Raw genomic sequence first — 24,984 nt, forward strand, 5'->3', positions numbered from 1 at the left:
TGTCTTTTTGCTTTAATCTCAGAGATGCCATTTTTGAACATGAGATACGCTCCTTCAAAGCGATGCGCATTAGGACGTTGCGACGTGCGGCATTGCCAATAGGTACGTTCTCGCGGGTTGCATCAAAATGAGCCATGCGTTGAAACAGCGCACAGTTACAAAATCCTCTATAACTCTCGATAGGAACAAAAATGAAAAATTATAAATACAGATTATTGAAGGTAAAAGATTTTCGCATAATTTGACATAAGTTTTGAAAATTTTTAGCGTGAAGAACACAAGAAGAAATACAACTGAAAACTTTAAATAGATGCAAAGTACCGTTATTTACACAATTATAAACCAAAAACATTTTTATAAGATAGTGCAAATATCATTCCATAAGTGTGCAAAAATTCATTGAATTATCTTCAGTAGTTTTTGAGATACAAAATTTTCAATTTTATCATGCAATAAAGTTTAAGGGTTAATATCTTAAAGAAAAAAAGGAATTGTAACGAAATATTTATACCAAAAGCTAATCACCATAATACCTATACAATAAATTATACCTCATGAAGATCGGTGATTTTGCGAAAAATTCGAGGATCACTTGACATGGCTTTACTCCATACTGAACAGGCAAGGCGTTTGAAGCTTTTTAAACCTTACTATAAGAAAAGGTATTATTTATTGTCTCCCAGTACATACACACACTGACATTTGCTGTAGTCGATTGACTGTATCGAAATGAATATGCAACTCGGCCATCCAGACCTCGGTAAAATTCGATTTTCTTGAGCAATTATATAACCTACCTATTATTGTATTGATTTTGTTGGGTATTTTCAACAAATTTAAAACTAAATGCAGTTCAATTATGCTCTAAAATTTTAAAAAAATGCCATACTCTGCCTTCACATATAACATGAATCGCAACTTTTTAAAAGTGAGTTGTATCATCACATAATTTGAGGCAGCTCGAAATGATGGAGTATTGAAGTAGTACGAATCTTCACATACTTTACACGCCCAAGTATACACGCAGAACTATATTTATTCACCGATAGTATAATAGAAAAGTATACTACTGCCTCTCGTTTCTTCTGCTGTAAATTTCAAGCATTGGACATATTCGGTCTATCCACTCATTGCATGCCTACTAGAAGTATATACTAGAAAATGCATAAAAATCACAGTAGAATAAAAGAGACGGGAATAGAAATGCTAACTCTACATATTTTTATTGCTCAGTTTAGAGGGGTTAGATGTAACTCATTGCTACTGCAGGATTTCTTATAAGTTGACGAAATGGCTTGTTCCAAGCAAGCTCTAACCATCGTTTTTCAAATTTTCATTTTATATCCTTTTACCATTTCCCTATAAAAATAATTACGCTATCGCTCCGAATATTTCACGTTTGAAATTAAGAAAAAAACACTATTACTCTTGTAAATACTGCCTACAACTTCTGTAAAATAAAATCTAATGCAAATTGATACATTTTATAATGAATTTCACATTACTTGGAGCACACAATTAGAGAAAGCTCCATGTGTCTATTATAAATCATGCCGACTAAATCCGTATAAGTTACCGTAAAAAGAGTATATCTTTCCAGTTCTACTTCTAAAACGTTAAGAATATTTCAAACATTTTATCAGAATAAACTCCAAAACTATGTCAGCAAATAATTGTTTGATATATTCCCAAAGGGTGGCGTGTTACCTGTTAGGATATAATGATCAGTAGGTCGATCATGCCGAAATGTCAGATTGAGAGTTTGATTGCAACAAAATTTAAATTATCTCGAAGATTACTACATTTTTACATTTTGGAAGATTATTGTTATAAGCATTTTGGCTTTGAAATTATATTTTATCTTTGGACATCTGACAACAAAAATAACAAAATATAATATTAAGTTTTAATTATTTGATAAATATCACATTTTGCAGTGAATATTCTCTCATAACGAAAACGTGATTCCCGGTAACTCATTTTCGAATAGTTTTACTACAGAGAACAGACAAACACCTCGAGCGACCAAGTGTTGTAAAAATTAACGATCTATTCAAAATACCGATTGCTGCAATTCTGCCGGCTGATCGTAACACCGGTTACTGGGTTAGTGGCAAGTTGCTACTTATTGTTGTCATTTGGAAAGGGTCATCATTTCTCTTACACACGTTGAAAACATGATTTGCACGTCAGTCATTAGTGGTTACAAGTCATAATAGAAAATGGAATAGTAAACTTACAACAGCTGTAAAAAATATGGGTACGACAAGCAGATACTATCAGGAATGTGGCGCGGAAGATTTGCAAGACGATCAACAGGATGAGGAAGAAATAAGTCATGCAATCAGTTATGATTCACGACCGTGATGGAAGATTTTTGAACAATATTCCGAGTCAAATGCGTTTCTTCTACGGCCCACAGCTTATCTGCGAGAATCAGGCCCGTTTCAGGAAAAACCTTGCCCAAAATTATTGAAGGAGCTTGTGTAACTTTGAACCTTATTGTATACAACTCTTCAAATATAGCCAGAAGTCGTATAGAACCTATCAATAGAACAAATTTATTGGAACAGTAGATTCAGTAGCACTAGCCCTGCGATTGTGTTGTGCACTAGAAATCAACAAACCAAGATATGATGAAATTTATACGACATGCAAACAAGCATGGTTGTAAACATGCATAGTTTGAATCGAAAATTTAATTGAAAATAAAATTCGTATCAACGCACATAATTAGAGCATCAAAAAGCATATAATTTTGCCTCTTTATTCATATGATATGACACGTCATGTATTTTTCAACCACATCCGAATATAAAAGCAGAAATGCATTAGTTTTTCAAATAATGAAAGAGTAATTTTCAATTGACGTGAAAAATCATAGAAAAATCCGTTAAATAAAACACGCGTGTTTGCGAAATGATTTGTTTTTAAATCTATTTGCATGCTCCTAATATGTGCATGATAATCAATGTAACATTACAAAGTATGTTTTCTGTGAACTACAAAGTTTGTCGAAAGTGACTTTGATTTGTTTTTGACTTTACAATTGGCTGCTTGTGAACGAATTGTCTATGACTTCTGGTATCGCCGCTCCAATTTATTATAGCTAATAGAACTTTGCAGAAGAGTATTATCTAAATCATATTTCATTTACCTACTCTTCAACAATAAGCAACAAAAACGAAATGAGCACAAATATTTGATCGGCGGGCAAATATCAGAAACGCGCACAATATGTATACTCATAGCTATCAACCTAACCGGCATTGAAAATGAAACAAACGATTTAGTAAATAAAGTGTACACTATACTGTACTTCAACACTATTCTGAAATATAGTAACATGCAAGTCCAAAATAGTTATTATTTTCTGTACTTGTCAAGTTGCATCGTTTTGTTTGGATTGTTTGCATGCATTTTTTTCTTTCAATATTATGCCATCGAACCACCCGTGCATCTCGCACACCAACTCATTGCGAAACAAAGCGATGCGCTGCGTAAAAAGAATCAATGAAAACGGGAAAAACTATCCAAAACTATGAGGCGGAAAATGAAACTTTATGCTATTTTCGAAATAATTGTTGTATATATTATTATACATTTGAATTACCCATGAAATTCCGCATCGAACAGTGTTTTTCAATTTTCGATTCATGTTGTCAGAGCGGAGTTATAGCCATTTTCTTGCTTCAAAAGACATTCCAGGCTTCAGAAAGGAAAATTTCAAAAATCCAAGCATACTTAGTTGTAGAAAATTTAATTACGAAGAGATAAGTATTCTTGGATTTTCGAAAAACGCTTTTATTTTTGAGTTAATCTCCGAGAACGAAAAAATCATTTTACCTGACTTTCACGTTAAGTGAAAGTTTCGCAACAAGTTTTCCAACATAAAAACATCTTCTGATATAATCATTTTAGTGATAAATCTTTCTAAAAATGATCATGGAAAATCAACTATTTCAAAAAAGTAGCAAGAGACTTGGTGTCTTCAGCAAAATTGTTGGGAATTTCAGTGAAAATATCTTTGTTGAAGATATGAAAGCTCTATGTATGTTGCAGTTTTCTTCAATATTACTGTAAGCTTCAGATACACGTGACTTGGATGAAATTTTCATTTTATTCTTTATTAACAGCATGAGGGGTTTGATCATATACAGTATTATCAAAATAGCCTGTTTTGAAGGTTCACTTTCGCAAATAGCCTAATACAGTGGCGTAGCCAGGGGGGGGGGGGGTGGTTTGGGGGTTAAACCCCCCCCCCCCCCCAAACCAAAATTAATTGGATTGAAAAAAATTGATGCTGACGAATTTAATTTAATATTCCACAAAATATTTTTGGAAAAATATTCTCTGATCACTACATTGAGAACTGTGTTTAAAGCGTCATGAGAACTTTTGGAAAATTGTGGGAAGAGGATCATGTAACTTATCTCTTAGCCAAAATCCCACAGTTGTCAAATTACTTCAATGTAAAATAAAATAACTGTCTGAATTATTATGAGCTCATTTTTGGAAAGATGCTTCAAAATATGGATTAGAGACAATTTTTCGAATGGGAATCTAAATTTGAATAGGTTGATTGCATATAAAACATAAGCTTGTTTACCGAAAACTTGCATACATTTCAACATTTGCTGAAAATGTATTTTTTTTTTAGATTGTGTAGAGTTTAGACAACAATTCAATATAGTTAACAACAAGAATAACATTTCAGAAACTAGTTGAAAGCTGATGTAATTTTGTCTCTAGCAGGTCAGGATCGGTTTTATGAGCATTGGATTTTTGTTGTATTATCAACTATATGAATAACCTCTTAGCAGGATACAATGAATGGCGTACTAAAATTTGGTGTGCTACGTACTAGTACTGCAAGTTGTGAGGTTGACTAATGAAGAAAAGTAAAATTAATGCTCGATAAATTTTTAACGGTCACGATCACATTCATTCGAAGCTGCCAAATTTCGATGTTAAGTAACATTGAAGAATTTCAAAACGTAAAACTGTTCATCTGCGGATAGAATAATTTTGACGGTTAATCCTCCTAGAAGTAATTATAGACAAGAATTACTCTTCAAGCAAATTTGAGTCGAGACTTAATGTCTCCAGCAAAGTTTTCGAAAGTGCTATTTCAAACAACTTTGTCAAAGACATAAATATCCCACATATTCAGAGTATCGAAATATAGTAGTAGAAAACCTTTACAACAAGCTATTCTGAAATTACTGTATTTGATAAATCACTTCTGCGGTAATTAAATAATAAATTCACATTGCGTTCAAGGTGCCTTTGAAGCTTACAAAAAATAAGGGAACGGGATTTAAAACAAATAATTCCCAGGGATTAAAAGGACTCAAAAACACAAAGAATGATTCCATTTTCAGGAGCTAGCATCAATTCGGCGCTGGCTTAGTCCGCCCACCAAGTTAGTGTCAGATTCTGATGAGATGAAGTCGAAACGCAAGTTTCAGTTCCATCCATCCATAATTTAGTTATAGGTTTTGTGTTCTCAACTCGCAATGATTGTTTCAAACAATTTTATCCGTAGCGCATAAAAAAATAGTTTTCACCTAAATTTTTCTTCACTAAGGAGAAATATAGCAGGCTCAGTCCATTTGAATCCCTATATGTTGAATTCATGTAGCCTTCATATTTTCAACAAAATTGTTTGAAATGACATTATCAAAAACTTTGCTGAAGGCACCACGTCTCTTAATATTTTTGAAAAATTAATTCACCATAATTACCTCTATGAGAATTAATCACTAAAATTTCTATATCAAAGCAGGCGCTGTTTTATGTTGATAACTTCCCGAAGTTGTCAAACCTTCAAAGTCTAGGATTATTATATTAGGTGATCTTGAACGTTGAAATTTTTTTAGATCATTTATCCCACTTTAAAAGATCGCAATTTTTGACTTCATTGACATTTTATACAAGAAAATAATCTATAGAGGTTTGAAAACTGTTCCATGTTGATCCTTCTTGTTTGTAGACTGGAATGACATCTGTTAGACTACTTATGTTTTTGAGTTTTCAATAATTTATCAAACTCATATTAAATTTTAGCATTTTTTTCAAAAAATTTGCGATTCTCATCAAAACCCTCTCCAAACCAAATTTCTGGCTACGCCACTGGCCTAATATATCTTGTTACCCTGAATATATGGAGCATTCATGTCTTCAGCCACGTTATGTGTAATAAAATTCTCGAAAACTTTACTGAAGACACCAAGTTTTTCGAGACTAAATAAGTTTGAAGAATTAATGCATCCACCTGGTAGTATTATTCACCAAAATTATTTGATCAATAAATATCTTACGTTGAAAAATTCTTCGAAAATACTAAAACTCCAAAGCTGACGGCTTCGAAGCTATGTGATATTGACCGTAGAAACTGTTTTCGAGCATTTATTTTACTTTTCATCGCTATTAATGATAACTTAAGAACTTAAGAACGAATCCCTGTATACGATATTGTATTACGCCATATAATTCAGTACTCAAATGTACATCATTTTTTTTTAATTTTCTTCATTTCCAATCCCAATTAGTGGCTTTAAATAATTGGTAGTACAAAAGAAAATCGGTTTCGGTTTTGCAGTTGTGTTGAGTTGAGTAAACAACGCTCATATATTCTTTTCGATTTTGAACGTGTTACGTGTTTAGTTTACGTTTGTGTTACGATCCCGTGAGGTGACGGCCAAACGGAGATAGTGTTATCCGTTAAGAAGCAATTTAATTTACCGTGAAAATCAATTTTATTGCTGGCCTGTCAACCCGCTCATTTACAAGACAGCAGAAGTTTGTGGAGCGGCATTGTTCGTAGAATCGTGCAATCACAACAGTTTGGCTTTGTGTGGTGTGTGGTGTGGTTGAATGAAAATGAATACGCTGCTGTGCCATTCGTGTGCAAATGATATTGCGGAAACGCACATCTCCTGTCATGGATTTTGCAATGCTACTTTTCATCCCAAATGCAGCGGGATTGCCGAAAACTGCTTTGACGATGTATTAAATAATAAGCAGATATTTTCATTCGTTTTCGAGCTCTCCATCGAGACAGAGGTTGTTTTTTTTCTAGTCCGTAGTGCTGTGTGAGGCGATAAAGAATAGTGTTAATCCGCATTCAAGGTTATTTTGCCAGTTCGGTTCGGTCCTCAGTCTTTTGTTCGCGTGTGAGGATTAAACAATAGCCAGCTGTATAAGCTGGATCGGTTCGTCGTTGGACACCAGTTTAAAGCTAAGTGGTTTTTGTCTTTTGTAACACATTTATTGCTTTCTTCCGTCTGCGCGGGCGCTGACCCCGTGCGTTGACGTTTTCTATGGTTCCCTCTCCGGATGGTCAAATGGAAGTTGAATCGGGTTCAACTTCTAAGGCTCCCCCCCGGCCCAAATGCTATCCAGAACTCTCAACTGGTCCATTTGTGGTCTTCTTTCGGCCCAAGACTAAATCACTGAATCTTCTTCAGATTTCTAGAGACCTGACGGAACGGTTCTCGGCTGTGACCGAAATTTCAAAGGTCCGCTCAGACAAGATAAGGGTGTTGCTAGCCAACTCAAAGCAGTCAAACGATATTGCTTGCTGTGAGCACTTTACGCGGGATTATAACGTGTATATTCCGGCTGTAAGAGTACAATCCGAAGGCGTCGTAACCGATGAGAGTTTGACGTGCGAGGACCTGCTGAAGTACGGGGTTGGCCGATTCAGAGACCGCTTACTTCAGCCAGTTAAAATACTTGAGTGCAAACGTTTGCACTCAGTAGTAGTTGCGGGGGATGGTTCAAAAACGTACCCCCAATCAAACTCTTATCGGGTGACCTTCGCTGGTACCGCTTTGCCAAATTTCGTCCTCCTGCACAAGGTTCGTCTGCCTGTGCGTCTGTTTGTGCCGTGGGTCATGAATTGCACAAAGTGTAAACAACTGGGTCACACAGGGGAGAATCATCTAGATGATTCGTGCAGTAGGCAAGCCGAAAAGTGTCCTTACTGTGCGGAGAGTCTGCATGATATCTCGGCATGTCCCGCGTACAAACTACGCGGGGATAAACTGAAACGTTCCCTTGCGGGACGATCCAAACATTCTTTCGCAGAAATGTTAAAGAATGCTACGCCACCATCCTCAGCAAACATCTATACTCACTTGCCTCCTGACGAGGGCGAGGCTGGTAACCCACAAGAGGGAACATCTACTAGGGTGCCTAGAATTTATAGGAAGAGGAGGAACATTTCCTCTCGTAAAGTTCCTTGTAAAGGCCAGAAGGTGTCCCTTGACGGGGCTCCGAAAGTCACATCTATTGGAAGTGTTGCAACCAAACCGAAGCAATTAGCTCCTGGTCTCGGAGGATTAAGCTCAGAGAAGGAGTTCCCAGCACTTCCAGGTACATCGAAAATCCCAAGTGTTCCTTTGTTTCAGTTCGAGAGTAATCACAGACCTGGAATTATAAAACTCTCGGACATAGTGGACTGGATAATAAAAACTTTCAATATTACTGATCCTATTAAAAGTCTTATGTTAGCTTTTCTCCCTACAGTGAGAACAATTTTGAAGCAGTTGACTGCTAAATGGCCCCTCCTCTCAGCGATTGTATCCTTCGATGGCTAACTCATCGAACGAGGTCACGGATTTGATCACTGTTCTACAGTGGAATTGCAGAAGTATCATCTCGAAAATCGATTCCTTCAAAATTTTAATAAATAATTTGAGTTGCGATGCATTTGCATTATGTGAAACTTGGTTAACTTCCGACGTAGATCTCAACTTCCACGACTTTAATATTATTCGCCTGGATCGAGACACCCCCTATGGAGGAGTGCTTTTGGGGATCAAAAAGTGCTATTCCTTCTACAGAATTAACCTTCCCTCGATAACAGGTATTGAAGATGTCGCTTGTCAAGTAACAACCAAAGGCAAAAGCCTTTGCATAGCTTCCATATATATTCCCCCCAACACCGCGGTTGGGAGACATCTTAGAATCCCTGCCAGCACCGCGACTAGTTTTAGGAGACTTTAACTCTCACGGTACAGCATGGGGTTGCCTCTATGATGATAACCGGTCTTCCTTAATTCAGGATCTTTGCGATAACTTCAATTTGACAATTTTAAACACGGGTGAAATAGCACGGATTCCTGCTCCTCCAGCGCGCCCGAGCGCCTTAGACTTGTCCCTTTGCTCAACATCGCTGCGGTTAAATTGCACGTGGAAGGTAATTCCTGATCCCCACGGCAGCGACCATCTGCCGATTGTAGTCTCAATCAATAACGGTTCAAGGCCATTGAAATCAATCAATATTTCGTATGACCTCACACGAAATATCGATTGGAAGAGCTATGCTGCCGCGATATCCGACAACATCGAATCTACCCAAGAACTTCCTCCGGAGGAAGAGTACAGTTTTTTGGCTGGCTTGATTCTCGACAGCGCGAATGAAGCTGAGACTAAGCCAGTACCCGGCGCGAACATACAAAAACGCTCTCCTAATCCGTGGTGGGACAAAGAGTGCTCAGACGTGTACGCGGAGAAGGCCGCCGCGTATAAGACCTTCCGGGACGACGGGTTACCCGCTAGCTATCGACAATATGCGACGACGAAACCCAAGAAACGTAGTTACTGGCGCCAGTTCGTTGACGGACTAACGAGAGAAACATCGATGAGCACTCTTTGGGGCACGGCCCGGCGTTTGCGAAACCGAAACAGTACTAACGAGAGTGCAGAATATTCAAACCGTTGGATATTCGATTTCGCCAAGAAGGTTTGTCCGGATTCCGCCCCGGCACAGAAGATCTACCGCGCCGCGTCTCCTCACGATAGCGCGAACGAAACACCTTTTTCGATGGTGGAGTTCTCACTTGCTCTCTTGTCGTGTAACAATAAAGCTCCGGGGCCAGACAGAATCAAATTCAACTTGTTGAAAAATCTGCCTGACTCTGCCAAGAGACGCTTGTTGAACTTATTTAATAAGTTTCTCGAGGCTAACATTGTCCCACTCGATTGGAGACAAGTGAAGGTCATCGCCATCCAAAAACCAGGAAAACCAGCCTCCGACCACAATTCGTACCGTCCGATCGCAATGCTATCCTGTATTCGGAAGTTGTTCGAGAAAATGATCCTATCCCGCCTCGACAATTGGGTCGAAGCAAATGGCTTATTGTCAGATACACAATTTGGCTTTCGCAAAGGCAAAGGGACGAACGATTGTCTTGCGTTGCTCTCAACTGAAATTCAAATGGCCTATGCTAGCAAAGAGCAGATGGCATTAGTGTTCCTAGATATTAAGGGGGCTTTTGATTCAGTTTCGATCAACATTCTTTCAGAGAAGCTGCACCAGCATGGTCTTTCAGCGACTTTAAACAACTTTTTACTAAACTTGTTGTCGGAAAAGCACATGCATTTTTCGCATGGTGACTTATCGACATCACGATTTAGCTACATGGGCCTTCCCCAGGGATCATGTCTAAGCCCCCTGTTATACAATTTCTACGTCAACGACATTGATGAATGTCTTGACAATTCCTGCACGTTAAGGCAACTTGCAGACGATGGCGTGGTGTCTGTTACGGGACCCAAAACTGTCGATCTACAAGGACCATTACAGAATACCTTGGACAATTTGTCTGCTTGGGCTATTAAGCTGGGTATCGAATTCTCCACGCAGGAAACTGAGCTAGTTGTATTTTCAAGGAAGCGTGAACCAGCACAACTACAGCTTCTATTAATGGGTCAAACTATCGCTCAGGTCTTCACAGTAAAATATCTAGGGGTCTGGTTCGACTCGAAAGGTACTTGGGGATGCCATATTCGGTATCTGAAATAGAAATGCCAGCAAAGGATCAACTTTCTTCGTACAATAACCGGAACATGGTGGGGTGCCCACCCAGGAGACCTAATTAGGTTGTATCAAACAACGATACTGTCGGTAATGGAATACGGATGCTTCTGCTGTCGCTCCGCCGCGAACATACATTTCATCAAACTCGAAAGAATTCAGTATCGTTGTTTGCGTATCGCCTTAGGGTGCATGCAGTCGACCCATACGATGAGTCTCGAAGTGCTGTCGGGCGTTCTCCCGTTGAAAAATCGATTTGGGAACTCTCATATCGATTGCTCATTCGATGCGATATCTTGAACCCGGTCGTGATTGAAAATTTCGAAAGGCTTGTTGAGCTCAATTCTCAGACCCGTTTCATGTCCCTGTACTTTGACTACATGGCGCAGAATATTAACCCTTCTTCTTACAATCCCAACCGTGTGCATTTCATAAATACTTCTGAATCTACTGTTTTCTTCGACACATCCATGAAAGACGAGATTAGTGGAATTCCGGACCACATACGCCCACAAGTGGTTCCAAACATTTTTTATAATAAATTCCGAGAAGTCGACAGTTCTAAGATGTTTTATACTGACGGATCAAACCTCGAAGGATCCACTGGCTTCGGTATTTTCAATCAAAAGTTCACCGCCTCCTACAAACTCAGTGACCCTGCTTCAGTTTACGCCGCAGAACTAGCTGCCATTCAGTATACCCTTGGAGTCATTGAAACATTACCCGCAGGCCATTACTTCATCGTTTCGGATAGCCTCAGTTCCATTGAGGCTATTCGCTCGATGAAACATGGAAAGCACTCCTCGTATTTTTTGGGGAAAATACGGGAGCTACTGAGTGCTTTATCTGACAACTCTTTCCAGATTACCTTGGTATGGGTCCCTTCTCATTGCTCCATTCCGGGCAATGAGAAGGCAGACTCCTTAGCTAAGGTGGGTGCCTTAGAAGGAGACGTTTACGAAAGACCAATTTGCTTCAGCGAATTTTTCAGTATAACTCATCAGAGAACCCTCGAAAGTTGGCAAACTTCGTGGAGCAGTGGAGAGCTGGGAAGGTGGCTACATTCGATAATCCCTAAGGTATTGACGAAACCTTGGTTCAAGGGGATGGATGTGGGTCGTGACTTCATTCGTGTGATGTCCCGACTCATGGCAAACCATTACACGCTGGATGCACATCTCCGGCGTATTGGGCTCGTGGATAGTGGTATCTGCGCTTGTGGCGACGGCTATCACGACATCGAGCACATTGTCTGGGCGTGCACCGAGTACAGTTCAACTAGGTCTCGGCTAATGGATACCCTGCGGGCCCGAGGAAGACCAACCAACGTCCCGGTTCGAGATGTGCTGGCAAGCCGCGATGTCCTCTATATGTCCCTTATATACACCTTTGTGAAAACCATCAATATACAAGTCTAACTGCCCCTTGTTATTTTCCTTATCATTCTCAGAACGCTCTTCCACCTGTATCAAAGCATCTGTATCGAATGAGCCAACAAACACGGGACCTACGGCACGAACATAATACGCTTAACTCGAAATGTAGCCGATCCACATCTGAGCCGTACTACGAAATTGTCTGGAAAAACCCCTGCCATCTTGAGGAGGACCACCCGGCGTCCCAGTACATGATTCCCCTGATGAAGGCCACCCGAGTTTGTAATCCATCCGTTGATCTCACGATGCCTGAAACTGAAATAATTTTCTCTCCCTGCCATCTTTGTCTACCCTCCCTCCCCTGACTCTTATACCCAGAAGTAACACCCCTACCCCCCCCCCCCCCAATATCATCACGAAGCATTTAGCTCTTCTTGTCTCTTCTAGTTTTAACTATTATATTATATAATCTCGTTGAAAATGCCCAACTCTACTACCCACAAAAATAACTATAATTACGAATCTTTACAAAATTCAAGCATGCCCTCTAGTTATTCCTAGTTTTAAGTTAGTCGTAAAAAATTGTCCCCCTTAGTTAAACATTATTTGCTCCAATAATCTCACTGATAAAAATGTCAAACCATATTGCCACAAAAACTAAATGACCCCCCTAATCTTACGAAAATAATATTATCCCCTTGTGTAGATAAATAAGATAGCTATAAAATCGCATTAGTTTCATTTAAAAAAAATCAATATGTAATCCCCTAGTTTTAAGCAATTTAAAATGTAAAACAAAACAAAATTGGCACCTTTAAGCTAACGCAACGTGCCTTATCAAATAAACGATTTGAATAAAAAAAGCAGATATTTTGGCTATGCAAATCCTGCACTAATCTGATGTCCGATAAGCGTCATCGACAAGCTGTAAGAGCTGCCTATAAAGTTGGACATAAAGAGGTGTTAGGTGCACACAACCAAATTGTCGAACAACTTAAGGGTGAAATCCTAACTGAGTTGAAGTTGGAGATTCGTTCGAATTTTACGGCCCTTATAAATTCTAATTCGTTGACACCGAAGACTACTCAACGTCCATTTGCCGAAGCCAGTCGTAACAAAGCTCGCCCTATGGGACTCATGGCTGGTTCCAGGCTGTGGCGAAGGAGTCCTACCAGTTGAAATTGGCTGCTTCTGATCCAGTACAACGTTCCTTTGTTCATTGTGTAGCTGTGCATGAGGTTTCAGCTCACAACCGTTCTTCCCACATGGCTTTGCTTTACAGCCACCGTTGTGTCGATGGAGACATCTGCGGCATAGTCCAAATTCTCTAACCGCTGCCCACCGTGAATCCCGTGAAAGGTCTTGAAAATGCTTGCATTTCTCTACTGCCTTACAACTCCCTTTGCAGATTAGACATACGTTAATGGCAGACGGCTTGACGTATTCGTGGACCTTTGGCGGACTTGATGATGCGAAATCGAGCTGAGGAACGGAGTGAACATTCATGAAGGCATTTCTCTTCCTTGCTCCTCGTGGCTCGTTACTAAGCAATTTGGATTCGTGCACAATTGACGAGATCGTAACAGCACTGACCGCTTCGGCGAGAGAATACACCCAGTTTCCGAACGTCGCAAGGTTAACAGAAGGAACGGTTTGTCTATATCGAGCCCAGTCTAATTTTATCGATGGAGAAAGTTTGCACACGAGCTGATGCAGAAGAGAGATGTTGTACAAATACTCCTCCAAACCACAGGCATCAACTATAGCGCAAAAGTTTTGTACGTTGACGGCGAAATCCACTATCGTTTCAAGCTTATCCTCTCTGATCGACGACAACGAGTTGATTTTCGAAATCAGCGAATGAAAAATAGCCTCTGGCTGCCCAAACAGCATTCGTAGTGTCGCTATCACCCCGTGCATATTGGATGGATGCATCAGACGACTTCTAACGGCTTCATACGCCTTGCCTTTAAGGCACCTTTGAAGTCGGAGAGTGTTCTCCTCGTCACTGAAATCACACATCGCTGTAGAGTTATTGAAAGTTGACAGGAAAATCGGCCATTCCTCGGGGTTTCCGGAAAACTAAGGCAAATCCTTCGGCACCGCCTGGCACGCAGCTATCTGTTCTCGAGTGGGTGGACGGGAATGTTGTGGCAAAGCATGGCTCTGGCGGATAACATTTTGATTAACCGCGGAAACACTTCAATTTACGGCTGAAATAATGCTGTTTCCCCTTCTTGAAATTGAATGGCCCAGAACGGACGATTGGCCAATAGAACAGTCTAATTGAGAAATTGGTTGTTTAGTACCCTTGCTATCATCGGGATTATTGACCAGAGAAGATTGAATCGGAATTAAGACCTTTGACTGATTACGCAGTAGTGGTGAAGCAGCTCTTGCATCCGGGCGCTGTTCTTCCACAGCAAGATTATGCGTTGAATGACGTTGTGGGTTGAAGTTACATGAACTGGCTACAACCATTTCTCCATGCTGCTGAGCGCGCTTCACTCCCTGAACCCATTCATCAATTTGACTCATTTCTTCACTGCAATGCGAACTTCCCCAATGTGACATCTGCATTAGAATTCTGTACTTCTTGTCAACGTAGGCGCGTTGTCTTTCAGCCTCCTGCTGAGCCAAAACGTGTTCTTCCTCCAGCTTTAGCAGTTCCAGCTTTAGCAGCGAGGCATGCGATGACGCATATGATGACTCGGACAACTTATCATTCCGCGTAAACCGCGAGGCCTGCGACGATGCGTAGGAAAACTCTGACAACTTATCTCTTCGTGGTTGCTCGTGGACCCTCCCTTTGGTGGCTTAGAGCCTACTGTATTTGACAACTTCTTTGACGATTGTTCCGTGCGCTCGTCTACCCGTTCTCCTGTTGCAGGAATAAAGATGGAGCTAAATCTGATGTCTCATCTCTATTACGTTGAACTGGTATGCATGATTCACCATCTCTTGACACGATAACAATAGCTGATCGTACACCAAAGTTTTGGGTTTACCTCTCATGTATCGCACGCGATGTTTCTGTTGATCAAATTTCAATTCTGGCGAAACAGCGTCTTATCACCGATGACGTGGAAGTCGTTAGACTTGTTGCAAAGGATCGTGACGTAAGTACAATGAATTTCATCTCGCTGAGCTCAAGGCGCGAGCCCTATCTGCTTCAACATGGCCCAAAGGAATTCTTTTTCGCGAATTCAAGAGAAATCGCACCGCATCATCTGGAAATTTTTGGAAACCCTTCTATCCGCAGCCAGATCAGTCACCAGTTCAGGCCGATACTCATCAACCTGCTTCACCATCATCATTTCAATCAGCTATGACGGAATAATTTTACCACTATCGGGACGCATGTCACTGGGTACAACTCGTTCCGACAATTTTCCGTTGTTTGAACGAAGAATAATTTCGTCGCCATCGCCGAGACTGCACAAACAAATTCACGCTGCGCTGCCATCACCGGGACGCCTGTTATACCGTACTACGGAAGCCCCCGAGCGCTCCGACGCAGTCGTGTTACCAGCCAGCGACCAGCTCAGCCGTCCCGGCCCTGCGTTCGGAGGTCGTGTGGGGGTCTTCCGAACTCCCTTCTCAGGCGAGTATTTTGCTTTAAATGACGATCCGCTCCCTGAAAACCTTTTGGTTTCTAGCATGCCATCGGCTACAACTCGTTCCAACAATTTGTCGTTGTTTGAACGAAGAATAATTTCGCCGCCATCGCCGAGACTGCACAAACAAATTCACGCTGCGCTGCCATCACCAGGACGCCTGTTATACCGTACTACGGAAGCCCCCGAGCGCTTCGACGCAGTCGTGCTACCAGCCAGCGACCAGCTCAGTCGTCCCGGCCCTGCGTTCGGAGGTCGTGAGGGGGTCTTCCGAACTCCCTTCTCAGGCGAATATTTTGCTTTAAATGACGATCCGCTTCCTGATTATTTTTTCCTCCAGAAAAGCGACTTGACTGCACTATTACGCAGCTCCATCTAGACTCTATAGAACACGTTTCTTCTCAGGCAGATGCGAACGATGTGATAATAGTTCTTGGTGATTTCAACCAACCAGGACTGATGTAGGTTTCTTCTGGACGTGGATACGCTTACTCTAGCCCGTTATCATCGACAACAAATCCTGCCAGCCGCTTACTTCTGGACGGGATGGCTTTTCACGGACTAAATCAAGTAAGCACGATTTCCAACCATCAATCCCGTTTTCTTGACCTTGTGTTCGTTAGTGAGAATGCTTTGCCTGAGTGTTCTGTGAGTGAAGCTTTCAGTGTGATCGCTCCTTTGGATAACTATCATCCCGCATTAGAAATAACCATTTCCATCATTAGTTCACCACAATATGAAGAAGCTTTAGCTGTGAATCGTCGTAATTTTCGCAAAACTGATTTAGCAGCACTACGTCGCACCCTATCGCTGATTGACTGGAGTGTACTACTTGATCAAGTTGATGGAAATGCTGCAGTCGATCTCTATAACCGATTACTCATTGACTGTGTTGAAAAATCCGTGCCAGAATATCAACCTCCCAAGAAGCCTCCATGGTCTAACGCCATGCTTCGGAATCTGAAACGCATCCGTGCCACAGCCCTACGTGCGTACACAAATCGTCGATGCCCTATTCTCAAGCGCTTTTTTGCACTCGCCAGTAATGAGTACCGCTGTTACAATAAATTGCTGTACAAAGGATATGTGAACCACATCCAACAAAACTTATGACGAAATCCGAAGGGATTCTGGGCTTTTGTTAAAACGAAGAGAAAGGAAACGGGTCTTCCGTCTAGGACGGTCTACAATGGCGAAGTAGCGAATACAACGGCGGAAAATGCTCCTTATTTGCCAGCTACTTCTCAAGTGTCTTCACGACTGATGTGCCATCTGCCATCGAGCTCGAAACCGCGACCCGTGATATTCCCATTAGTGCAGTGGATATGGATGTATTCACTATTTCAGTACAATCGGTTCTCTCTGCAATACGGAAAACAAAATCGTCTTATGCTCCGGGACAAAGTGCTATGCCGTCTGCTGTTTTGAAAAAATGTTCCGATATCTTAGCGATCCCACTGACGCACCTTTTCAATGTGTCGCTTCAGCAGTAAAAATTTCCCGATGATTGGAAGTTTTCAGTTATGTTTCCGGTACACAAGAAAATGACAAAAGCAATGACAATCACTTCGCTGAGAGTTGAGTCAAAAATCTTCGAATCGCTTATCAACGAGGTGCTGTTTTCTGCTAGTAAACATTACATAAGCCCTTGTCAGCACGGATTCTTCCCTGGTCGATCGGTAGAGACGAATTTAGTTAGTTTCACATCGTTTTTCATTGAAAACATATCCAGGAAACTCCAGGTGGACACGGTCTACACAGATCTTAAGGCCGCTTTCGATACAGTTAACCATGAGATACTGCTTGCAAAGCTTGATAAACTAGGATGTACCTCGAGATTCTGCCACTGGCTTCGACCCTTGTTCACCGCGAGTGCGTCGAGCAAATTTGTGACAACGTATCGGAATCCTTTTGCAATAATTCCGGACTTCCCCAAGGTAGTACGCTAGGTCCATTACTATTTTCATTGTTCGTGAATGATGCGGTCTTTGTTCTAATGCGTGGAGGGAAACTGTTTTTCGCCGATGACTTGAAGATATTTCTTGTGAAAAGGAATGAAGCCGATTGCCGTGAGTTACAGTGTCTCATTGATACATTTTACAATTGGTGTCAAAGAAACATGTTGATCCTTTGTGTTACGAAATGTTTTGTCAGTTTTCATCGTACAAGAGACATGCTTAATTTTAACTACAACATTGCCGGAACTCAGCTGCAATGCGTTGAACGCGTAAAAGATCTAGGTGTTATTCTCGATGAAAGGCTAACTTATACCAATCACCTGTCAGCGACTATCGACAAAGCAAATCGACTTCTTGGTTTTATGTTCAAAATTTCTAGCGAATTCCGGGATCCTCTGTGTTTCAAGGTTTTATATTGCTCACTGGTGCGCTCGCAGTTGGAATTTGCAAACATCATCTGGTGCCCTGATCATGCAACGTGGATTGAAAGGATTGAAGCTGTCCAGCGCAAATTTATACGATATGCTTTTCGTCAATTGCATTGGAATGATCCGTTGAACCTGCCACCATATGAGAACCGTTGCAGACTATTAGGACTACATACTTTGCAAGAACGTTGAAATACTTCGCAGGCCATTTTCATATCAAAGCTTCTGTTGGCTGAGTATGATGTTCCCGATCTCCTTGGACAAATCAACCTCTACGCCCCAACCCGTGTTCTTCGCCATCGGACATTACTACACATCGAAATGCGAAACACCAACTACGCTGCTAATAGTCCGATTTTAACGACGGTTCGTCGCTTCAACGAGCTTGCCGAGCACTTTGACCTCAATTATAATTCATCACAATTTCGTCACCGTTTGCTGTTACATTAGGTTAATTATTTTTAGTTTAGTTCATTAACACTTAGTGTCAGATGAACACAAATTTTAAATACAAATACAAATAAAAATTCAAATACAAAATCAAATGATCATAAAAACTGATTATGACCTACTAGAGACCAACGAAAAACGCCATTTTTCATCAGTTTCTGTGTGGATGTTTTCATGCAGGTATTTTATTTGATATTGACATAATTTGTTAACTATAAGATCCTCACTATAAGATCAGGTACAAGCAGAGTTAAAAATAATCGAAGCTCTTTTTTGATGGTCGAAAATGAACCTGATCGCATCAGGTGAATAGAAAAAATATTCATTGAAATATCCATGTTATTCATTCAGTTGAATATCGTACAATATTTTCATTTCACTAATTATCTAGGAAAATGATTTCAAATTCCAGTAAAGTATATGAAACAACAACCATCATCGCTTACATTGTGCCAGGGCCTACTTTGATGCGTTTGATTCGTTTCTGCACGGTCGCTTCGTGTAATAATAGAAGACGAATGAAAATCTGCATGGATGAATGGGCGGTTTGTTCGTTTGACGTTTTCAGCTGCGTCACTGAATATTGAAAATGAATATTGAAAAAAAAAATCATTCAATGAATTTGAATATTTTTAACTCTGGGTACAAGATCTCATTACCACAATTTACCAAAAGTCACCATGGTGTTTAAAACATTAAGTTCTCAATGTAATGATCAGATAGTAAACTTCCAAAATTATTATTTAAACATTAAATATTATATATATTCCACGCGAAGTGATCAAAAAAAGATGCAAACATGAAATCGACCTTCACGGATTTGAACAAAATTTGGAGAAATTGTTCATCTAGGGCCAATATATAAAAACCCAAATTTTTGTGTCAATTGAACCACCCCTCGGGTCATGGGAGCACCCCCCGTTTTGGCAAATTGCCAAAACCCTTGATTTTCTTTTAATCATATCTCCGGTTCTATTTACTCTAGAATCAAACCACAAGGTGGCTTTTGAAGAAAATTGTTCAAGGAGACTATAAAAAATATTATTTTTTGCCGACAGTGTTGCCAACTATGCAATTTTTTCAGTTAAATATTAAAAGTTATTTTTTCTCAAAATACGTATATTTTAATTTTGAAAATTTTAATGCCATCGCGTTCCTTAGACATTTTCACATAAAAAACACTTATCATCCCAATATAATATGAGCGCATCCTGAGATATACCGTTTTGAAGGGAAAAACTCCGATTTTCTCATATAAAAATCCATTTTTATTGGCCAAAATTGAGAAAATCTTCAAACTGTCATAAAAATCGACCCTGATCTGCTAGAAGCAAACCAAAAACGTAGTTTTTCATCATTTCTCGTCTACTTCACGAAAAATTATGTTTGAACTCAGAATACTCAAGTTGGTTTTTTAGTGTTGTGCGCTTGCGATTTTATATGGGAAATTGCGGTTTTTTCTCTTCAAAACGGTGTATCTCAGGATGCGCTCATATTATATTGGGATGATAAGTGTTTTTTATGTAAAAATGTCTGAGGAACGCGATGGCATTAAAATTTTCAAAATTAAAATATACGTATTTTGATAAAAATTAACTTTTAATATTTAACTGAAAAAATTGCATAGTTGGCAACACTGTCGGCAAAAAATAATATTTTTTACAGATTCCTTGAACAATTTTCTTCAAAAGCCATCTTATGGTTTGATTCTAGAGTAAACAGAACCGGAGAGATAATCAAAAGAAAATCAAGGGTTTTGGCAATTTGCCAAAACGGGGGGTGCTCCCATGACCCGAGGGGTGGTTCAATTGTCACAAAAATTTGGGTTTTTATATATTGGCCCTAGATGAACAATTCCTCTAAATTTTGTTCAAATCCGTGGAGGTCGATTACACGTGCCTTGATCACTTCGCATGGAATGACCCATATATATATATTTTGTATTAAATTGGCTACCACAAATATTTTTTTCCAATTCAAATAATTTAGGTTTGGGGAGGGGGGAGGTTTAACCCCTAACCCCCCTGGATACGCCACTAGTTTGCTTATGTTCGACTGCCTCATTGTCTAGTGGCTCCAGTGAAATCAGCTGGCTGAGCAACTGCGACTATATTTGATGCACCTTTCAGACGCGCGCAATGTGAGATTTTTTTATAAGCGCGACAATATAATACACAGACTCTAGTCAAAATGAATTTATTTGCCAAACTTGCCAAAAGCATATTTTGTACAACTTGACCTATGCTAGTATACATGTGGGTGACGTTACGTTGGTTTGTGTCCACCTATAGGATGCTGTACCACTATTATCAAAAATCTTATTTTATGCGTATGTTTAGCTCTAGCAACCAATGAAATGAAAGTCTTTTGGTAGCATTGACAGTCAATGTAGGCTTACCTGCTGCTTCTTTTCGAATATATGCGTTGAGCGCCTCTGCGAACTGATTCGAATTTTCTAGAGCTGCGCACACTTTTCTTATCCGTTGGGGCATTTCATCTAAAATAGTGTTTTCACATATTGGTGGCACTGACGTTGTGGCTTGACAAGCTGTTATTGCAATGTTCATCATTATAATAGAGCAGCAAAGGAAACAGATGATTTTTGTTCGCGACCTATGGAATAAAAAAAAAAACACAAATAAGCTTATTTATAGCGTATCCCGATTGTGACAAGTGCCAATTTCTTGAACAAGCTGTGCTGTCTTGTGACAACAACTAACCAGACAACAATGTTAATATCAAACGCACATTGAAGCCAAAGAGCTTATAGCAAAACTGATGCAAAATGGTCCCTACCATATGTCTCTCAGATTTTGGTTAACTTGAGTGTTCATACTTATTGAACAAATTTCCATCTGAGATTTCCGCTATTTTAAGAAAAATAATCGAAATGTTATGATGGATTATGCTATCAGAATATTTTTTTCGTCTAGTAGCCTGCCAACCGCCTCGAAATTGTTAATAAAACAAACTTTTACTGCCCAAAAAAGCATAAGAGTTCCATGAGTGTGTACGCTGCTTTAGAGTCACATTTTCATTCAGTATTTTTACTTTTGTAATCAAACCTGGTAAGGAACCGTTTATAAATTCCGTAACGCAAAAATTGTCCAAAGTTGACGCTTGCTGCCCCCATGTAACAAATTATCTAAACTCTCTTTTTCCCCCCACATCCCTATTACGTAACAAATTCGTTTAATTTTTTTTCTTCGGCGATGGTGTTACGTAACGTTCTGGTTTACTCCACCTCCTCCATATGTCACAATTTGTCCCATTTGTAATATTCCATAACCCCTAAAAGCGTAACATGTGATTCAGAATACAAGTCGCAAGTCAAATGTGATTCAGAATACAATTCAAAAACCTGTTTTAATCCACCTAACGGTGCAATTGTGCCTTTCTCAATCATGAACACGAGAATTTTTAGTTTCGTATATTTTTTAAAAGCTTTCAAATGTATATATTACAATTTTATTATACATGACTTGACAACTATATACAAGAAAACAAATCATTATTCGAGTTCTAAAATTTTGCAAAAGAAAAACCAGCCACGGTAATATTGAATTGAAAACCTGTTTTAATCCACCTAATGGTGCAATTGTGCCTTTCTCATTGATCCAATAGCAAGTTATATTCAATATATTTGCGAAAATGTCTATTACATTCTTATTACACTTTGCACATATTTACAAGGGCACGAGTGCCACGAACCTGATGAGTAACATGTTGACGACGACGTCCTTGGAACAAAAAATATAATATTCAAGTGGATAAATCAGCATGAATTAAATGTTGTCTTCGTATAACATATTTTGGAATGCAGTGAGAGGGGAAAGGGATTATACCTGTAAAAGAGGATGTGAGAGTTGCCTAGTTGGTGAAAATGGATTCAGTCATCACCGAATCCGATGTGACTTTAATTCTGGAATATACCCGGTACCTTATTTCGGTTTAAATTCCTATGTAACCGTAGTACCTCCGAAATCAAAAGTCAGATCTGAATGAAATTCAATAGCAGTCAATGGGTGTATAATATTTATCATTTGAAATCAAGTTTGTAAAAATCAGTTAAGAATTTGCTGAGAAATAGGTGTGATATTATCATACGAACTTTGATAGTTACCCGAGAGTATCATGAACCGTCATAGGTGGCCAATATTTTTTTTGTTTTGATTATAAAGGTTTTAACCTTAGGGTCATTTGCCTCTTTGTCGGGTTAGAAAAATCTCTAACCCTATGTGCGGGGTTGGGAATTGAACCCAGGTGAGCTGGGTACAAGGCAATCGATTTACCAACCAGGCTATCTCCACCCCTTAAGTGGTGGCCAACATGGCCAAAACTACCTTGATTGGTCTTTAAGGATCTAGGCCCACTAATCAAAGTAAAGTTAAATCCGTTTCAATATGTATTGCATCATTTGGACATCTTCATGTTGCAAGTTTATATAGGAATTTGCTATGTGGCTGCAGGCTTCATCACGTAATTCCGGAACCGGAGGTAGGATAAAAAAATACAATGGCAGCTTATGGGAGCGTTAGAATCGTTCATTTGAAACTAAGTTTGTGAAAATCGGTTCAGCCATCTCTGAGAAAATTGAGCGGCTTTATTTGATACACACATTCACCCACAGACATTTTGCAGTCTCGACGATTTGAATCGAATAGTATGTGACACTTGGCTCTCTGGGACTAAAATGGCAGGTCGATTTTTGAAGTGATTTCCTAATATGTATATAAGAAAGCCAAAAATCATTTATATTTCCAAACCAAACTAATTTCATATCTGTTTTGCAGAGTAGATTTGTTTCGTGATGACGTATTTGATAGGTCGATTGATTTGAGGTATCAACTAATGAAAGTAGTACTGTTCGTGAAATCTTTGTTCTGGTTGCAGCTTCGCCAAACGGTTGACTGCTCATCTTTTTAGTTTAGCTGTGTAAATATTTTTTCAAGAACATGGTAAGCATGTTTGGTTATATTCAAGATGATGTTCGAATAATACTTCTAACATTAATAGTATTAATTCAACAAAAATTATTAGCTGACAATTAACTAACATATATATTTTCGAAATCTGAACGGATCTGATTTTTTCAGATTTGGACGAATCTGAAAGCTGACAAGTCCATACAACTAATAAATAATGTTATAACTAGTGTATTAGGAAAAGATTGAAGAGTTAAAATAACTCAATTGCTCCTTTTATAAACTGGCTGTCCACAAATGGACGAAAGCAAACAGAACAAAATCGAATATGATTTTTAATTATTCGAGTTGTTTGAAACACTCAAAGAACATCAATTTGAAAGAACAATGTGAACAATGGACTAGTTCGCTATGGACATGTGTGACAAAGATCTATTTTGTGGAGAGTACAGCCGCAATGAGACGAGAAGGTATTTATGGAACATTATTGTCATGTTGTACCATTAAATTGTACGATTGATAGATTATAGTGAAGACCCGCTTTTATCAGCCCACGATTTTGTCAGCCTCATATGAAAATTGATAGTTGGTAATTTGATCAGCTCTAGCAGACGAACCAAGTCGAATTCGAGTAAATTTTTTCTTGAGCATATTTTTTTATCTTGGAGATCCTTAATATGAAAAATTTTAATTTTATTTTAAATTTTGCGCTGACTGAACCTATTAAGCGAAATTTATACTAAATAATCGGAAAGGGTTATGAAGCTATATCTAGGGACTAAAGGAGAATATTTTAAGAGCTTCGGTTTGTTAAAAAGAAAGAAAAATATATGTCCCGATTTTGTCAATATCCCCTTTTAACCAGCCAAAAACTCACCAAAGGGCTGTTAAAAATGGATCTTCACTGTATTAGAATTGTTTAAAGTTGATGCAAGTTATTATGAAAATTCTGCTAGTTAACTTGAGTGCTTATGCTACAGAATTTGCGAAGTTAAAGGCTGATGAAGTACTATCTTTGATAGTCGACACTAAGCTAACAAGGCATCAATACTTATTAATTTTCGCACAAGTAGTAGAAAGGCGTCTGGAGTACTAGGGCTCTAAATTTTCATAACTTTCCCTACCCAGTAATCTCTAGCTAATTAAATGTCGTTAAAATATAAAAAAAGTGTTATACCTAAATCGAAAATACAGCTAAGAAATCAACCGAATTGAGGCTAGCCTAAACACACAATTGATAAAATCGTCAATTAAAATCAACAAACGATACCGAGATGATAGCTGAAAGTCATAGTAATGTCCATAAAGTTGGAAGAGCAAAATCAGCAGAACATGATTATGAATATTCTATAATTTAGTGCTAATTAAATGCAAATTTAATGTACAATTGAAAAATTTAATG

General features: G+C 39.2%; 1 protein-coding gene across 1 annotated transcript in view; it reads right to left on the bottom strand.

Annotated features, from left to right (window-relative positions):
* Positions 1-24,984, bottom strand: part of LOC131683211 (dromyosuppressin) — a 567,416-nt gene that overhangs the window by 344,938 nt on the left and 197,494 nt on the right. The window contains exon 2 of the mRNA XM_058965048.1: positions 21,056-21,270. Coding sequence (XP_058821031.1) covers positions 21,056-21,270 — 215 coding nt within the window. The remainder of the gene's footprint in view (positions 1-21,055; positions 21,271-24,984) is intronic.

The sequence above is a fragment of the Topomyia yanbarensis genome, chromosome 2, assembly GCF_030247195.1.
Source record: "Topomyia yanbarensis strain Yona2022 chromosome 2, ASM3024719v1, whole genome shotgun sequence".
Classification (NCBI taxonomy): Eukaryota; Metazoa; Arthropoda; class Insecta; order Diptera; family Culicidae; genus Topomyia; species Topomyia yanbarensis.